The sequence below is a fragment of the Littorina saxatilis genome, linkage group LG8 (assembly GCF_037325665.1).
Source record: "Littorina saxatilis isolate snail1 linkage group LG8, US_GU_Lsax_2.0, whole genome shotgun sequence".
Taxonomy (NCBI): Eukaryota; Metazoa; Mollusca; class Gastropoda; order Littorinimorpha; family Littorinidae; genus Littorina; species Littorina saxatilis.
The window spans coordinates 17,981,796-17,986,795 of record NC_090252.1 but is presented as its reverse complement, the minus strand read 5'-3'; the positions used below and the strand labels follow the sequence as shown (position 1 = coordinate 17,986,795).

Sequence of the window (5,000 nt, the reverse complement as noted above, 5' to 3'; positions counted from 1 at the left end):
GTTTTGGAAAATCCAGTTCATTGTCACCTCTCATTGTCACAAATAACTGGAGCGTGCTTTCTTTTCACTGTCTTCGAATCGCTGGCCTTTCAAACCGGACGCTAAGCGCCCCTGAAAGTCGAGCGTCGTAACCTCGAAGGGTCACGTGACGAGTTGGCGGTCCAGGCTATTTGGTCTATGGTACACCATATCAAGGAAAACAACTATAGGTGAGTCAAAACGTAAACACGGGGAAGGATTTGCCTCCCTCAACTTTTAGAACTCATTTTCTCAGATGTTTTTCTTCTCAAGTAAATTTACCGCCATTTCTTACACTCCCTCTCTTTCTCAAGTCTTTTATTTTTCAGATTGTTGATAGTAACAAAACAGATATGCTTATGTACCTTGTTTTGACTGGGCGACGGTAGGCCTTTCTGCCTGATCACGTGCCTGATCAGGTGACGTCGTGGTGACGTCATCTTGAAACTTGATGGTGGGTCGACGTATGCACACTGTTGACGTGTCTGTTGCGTCATCTGGGGCAATTCGGAATTTTGCTGAAAGTGATAAAATATCTATCTATCTAACTATTTGTCTATTCATCTATCTGTCTATCGATCTATCTATCTATCTATACACTTGTTCTGTCTGTCTGTCTGTTTGTCTGTATGTCTGTCTGTCTGTCTGTCTGTCTGTCTGTCTGTCTGTCTGTCTGTCTGTCTGCCTGGCTGCCTGGCTGGCTGGCTGGCTGGCTGGCTGGCTGTCTGGCTGTCTGTCTATCCATCTATCTATCTGTCTATCTATCTATACACTTTTTGAAACGATCCATATCAACGTTACGTTCCTGTGAGTGTTAACCATCTTCACTCAACACCTGTGAACTTTTAACATTGTACGCTAAGTTTTGCTTAGGTCTTGGGTTCTTGGTGTTATGTCTCAGTTAAATGTATGCTTTGTATGCTTGTTGATTTGTGCTAGTTTATTCTATAATGAATTTGTAAAGCGCCTGGAGCCAATTGATGGGACTCGCGCTATAGAAAAGTTATTTATTATTATTATTTATTATTATTTAAGCGTCGTTCACATGGCAGACTTTCAACCAACTCTTTCCAAACTTTAGTTGGTTTGAAGTTGCTCCCGAGTCGCTCAGGCCAAGTCGGCGAAAAGTCTGCCATGTAAACGACCCAAACGGTTTAAGTTTCATTTAGTTCAGATTGAGCCGCGACTCGAAAACTCCGGTTGAGCGCTGCTCGACTCGAACGCTACTTGGAGCAGACTTTGCGCCGACTTTCCTTAACGCGCGTAATGATTGGTTATCTCTAGCCATAGATATACGTAGACGTCTATTCATAACAATGGTCTAGACACACTGCTCTTCCCGCATTAGGAGGAAGCTCCGATAGCTGAACTAGCCTTTAAGTCTGCCGAGAATCGTCGCTAGTTTGAACGTTTGCGCTGTTCACATGGGCAGCTTCTTCTTCTTCTGCGTTCGATGTACACATGGGCAGCGATTTTCATCTGATTTGAACAGAGCTTTACAGAGATAAAGGTAATCTCTCCACTCGGACACATTAAGAAAACACCTCAGTCTATCTATCTGCGTATCTATCTCTCTATCTCTCTATCTCTCTATCTTTCTATCTATCTATCTATCTATCTTTCTATCTATATATCTGTCTGGTGCACCTTTCGAAACGATTTATAACAAAGGTCCATTCTTTGGCGCGTGTGTGTGTGTGTGTGTGTGTGTGTGTGTGTGTGTGTGTGTGTGTGCGTGCGTGCGTGTTTGTCTGTCTGTCTCTTTATCTGTTCGTGTGGTTGTACGTGACTCACGTGGCTGTTTTGACTTAACAATGAAATGGTCAACAGGAGCGTCCTGGTCTGTCGACAGAAAGAAAAGAAGAATGAATGAGTGGAGAGAAAAAAGCCCATATCTTATTGGTCGCTGCATGTCAGCGCAAAGTGTTGATGTTTGGTGCCTGTTATTTTTGTCGTTTCTAATCTCCCCCCCCCCCCCATCCACACCCCCATCCTCCCCACCCAACTCCGGCCTACTTTATTATCTCATAGAGAAATTCAGGCGTGGTACATAACAATGATACAAACAGGACATTGTTTTTACATAAGACATATAGCACTATATAACAGGGCAGGTTATAAACACACCTCCCACATACCATGGGATGAGAGCATACCTCCCACGGCTGTTCAACGGCCTTCGTTTCTGCTACTCTAACTGCAGGCTATTTTTAGCACTCATCCTTTCCCCACAGCAGAGATAGCACAGCAGCTAGTATAGCTCTCTCAGGGCTATTCACTGAGAAGGCCAATCTCCCAGTATAGCGCGGAAGCAGTTGGGTATAACAGTGTGCTGGCTGCAGCTTTGGTAGCCAAACTATTCCCTCTGCTGGGCAATTTTTAACTCACACTAAAACACAAGCTAGGAACAGCCGTGCTCCACCAGGACATATACCAAAACTCAACTTCTTGACTGCTACCCGTGCAGAGCGAGAATGTTTGAATGAATTGATTTTTATTTTTTTTTAAAGCCACTGTCTGTGAAGTAATTACTTCGAGCAAACATTCCCTCTCTGCACAGATGGCACACAGGCGGTTGAATTTCTGTATGTATTCAAGTGGAGGGATGATATATGGTATTATTACACGGAATAGACTCGGCAAATCTGAGATGGTGAGTCGCACAGTACTTTTTTTCACGAGAAATACTGTGCCTTTAATTTCACGGCAGAGACCGATGATCATTCAGACAGACAAGACTCACCTTTGTTAGGCAGGGCGTAATCATCTCCACCAGAACTGCGTGTGGAGTTAGTCCTTGCTTGACCTGCACGCACACACTGTGTATATAGCCACTGCTCAAATATGTGTATATAGCCACTGCTCAAATATGTGTATATAGCCACTGCTCAAATATGTGTATATAGCCACTGCTCAAATATGTGTATATAGCCACTGCTCAAATATGTGTATATAGCCACCGCTCAACCCTCTGTATATAGCCACTGCTCAACCCTCTGTATATAGCCACTGTTCAACCCTCTGTATATAGCCACTGCTCAACCCTCTGTATATAGACACTGCTCGATCAACCCTCTGTATATAGCCACTGCTCAAATATGTGTATATAGCCACTGCTCAAATATGTGTATATAGCTACTGCTCAAATATGCGTATATAGCCACTGCTCAAATATGCGTATATAGCCACTGCTCAAATATGTGTATATAGCCACTGCTCAAATATGTGTATAGCCACTGCTCAAATATGTGTATATAGCCACTGTTCAAATATGTGTATATAGCCACTGCTCAAATATGTGTATATAGTCACTGCTCAAATATGTGTATATAGCCACTGCTCAAATATGTGTATATAGCCACTGCTCAACCCTCTGTATATAGCCACTGCTCAAATATGTGTATATAGCCACTGCTCAAATATGTGTATATAGCCACTGCTCAACCCTCTGTATATAGCCACTGCTCGATCAACCCTCTGTATATAGCCACTGCTCAACCCTCTGTATATAGCCACTGCTCAACCATCTGTATATAGCCACTGCTCAACCCTCTGTATATAGCCACTGCTCAACCCTCTGTATATAGCCACTGCTCGATCAACCCTATGTATATAGCCACTGCTCAACCCTCTGTATATAGCCACTGCTCAACCCTCTGTATATAGCCACTGCTCGATCAACCCTATGTATATAGCCACTGCTCAACCCTATGTATATAGCCACTGCTCGATCAACCCTCTGTATATAGCCACTGCTCGATCAACCTTCTGTATATAGCCACTGCTCGATCAACCCTCTGTATATAGCCACTGCTCAACCCTCTGTATATAGCCACTGCTCGATCAACCCTCTGTATATAGCCACTGCTCAACCCTCTGTATATAGCCACTGCTCAACCCTCTGTATATAGCCACTGCTCAACCCTCTGTATATAGCCACTGCTCAACCCTCTGTATATAGCCACTGCTCAACCCTCTGTATATAGCCACTGCTTAACCCTCTGTATATAGCCACTGCTTAACCCTCTGTATATAGCCACTGCTCGATCAACCCTCTGTATATAGCCACTGCTCAACCCTCTGGATATAGCCACTGCTCAAATATGTGTATATAGCCACTGCTCAAATATGTGTATATAGCCACTGCTCAAATATGTGTATATAGCCACTGCTCAACCCTCTGTATATAGCCACTGCTCAACCCTCTGTAGCCACTGATCAACCCTCTGTATATAGCCACTGCTCAACCCTCTGTATATAGCCACTGCTCAACCCTCTGTATATAGCCACTGCTCGATCAACCCTCTGTATATAGCCACTGCTCGATCAACCCTCTGTATATATACCCACTGCTCAACTCTCTGTATATAGCCACTGCTCAACCCTCTGTATATAGCCACTGCTCAACCCTCTGTATATAGCCACAGCTCAACCCTCTGTATATAGCCACTGCTCAACCCTCTGTATATAGCCACTGCTCAACCCTCTGTATATAGCCACTGCTCAACCATCTGTATATAGCCACTGCTCAACCCTCTGTATATAGCCACTGCTCAACCCTCTGTTTATAGCCACTGCTCAACCCTCTGTATATAGCCACTGCTCAACCCTCTGTATATAGCCACTGCTCAACCCTCTGTATATAGCCACTGATCAACCCTCTGTATATAGCCACTGCTCAACCCTCTGTATATAACCACTGCTCGATCAATCCTATGTATATAGCCACTGCTCAACCCTCTGTATATAGCCACTGCTCGATCAACCCTCTGTATATAGCCACTGCTCAACCCTCTGTATATAGCCACCGCTCAACCCTCTGTATATAGCCACTGCTCAACCCTCTGTATATAGCCACTGCTCAACCCTCTGTATATAGCCACGCTGCTAACACCTTACTTTATACTACCCGTCCTAAACAAAACATACAAAACGTAGGCAGATAAATTTAATAGAAACTGTTCGTGCTAAGTTTATTATTG

At 43.9% G+C, this 5,000-nt stretch overlaps 1 protein-coding gene across 3 annotated transcripts in view; it reads right to left on the bottom strand.

Moving 5' to 3' along the window:
- LOC138972966 (uncharacterized) overlaps window positions 1-5,000 on the bottom strand; it is a 29,959-nt gene that overhangs the window by 12,726 nt on the left and 12,233 nt on the right. Inside the window, exons 3-4 of one of the 3 annotated variants that reach the window (XM_070345620.1) lie at window positions 2,762-2,824; window positions 384-536 (exon numbers count right to left, since the gene is read on the bottom strand). In XM_070345620.1, coding sequence (XP_070201721.1) covers window positions 384-536; window positions 2,762-2,824 — 216 coding nt within the window. Of the gene's footprint in view, window positions 1-383; window positions 537-1,812; window positions 1,965-2,761; window positions 2,825-5,000 lie in introns of those variants that run through there. The other 2 variants (XM_070345619.1, XM_070345621.1) reach the window with 2 other exon arrangements.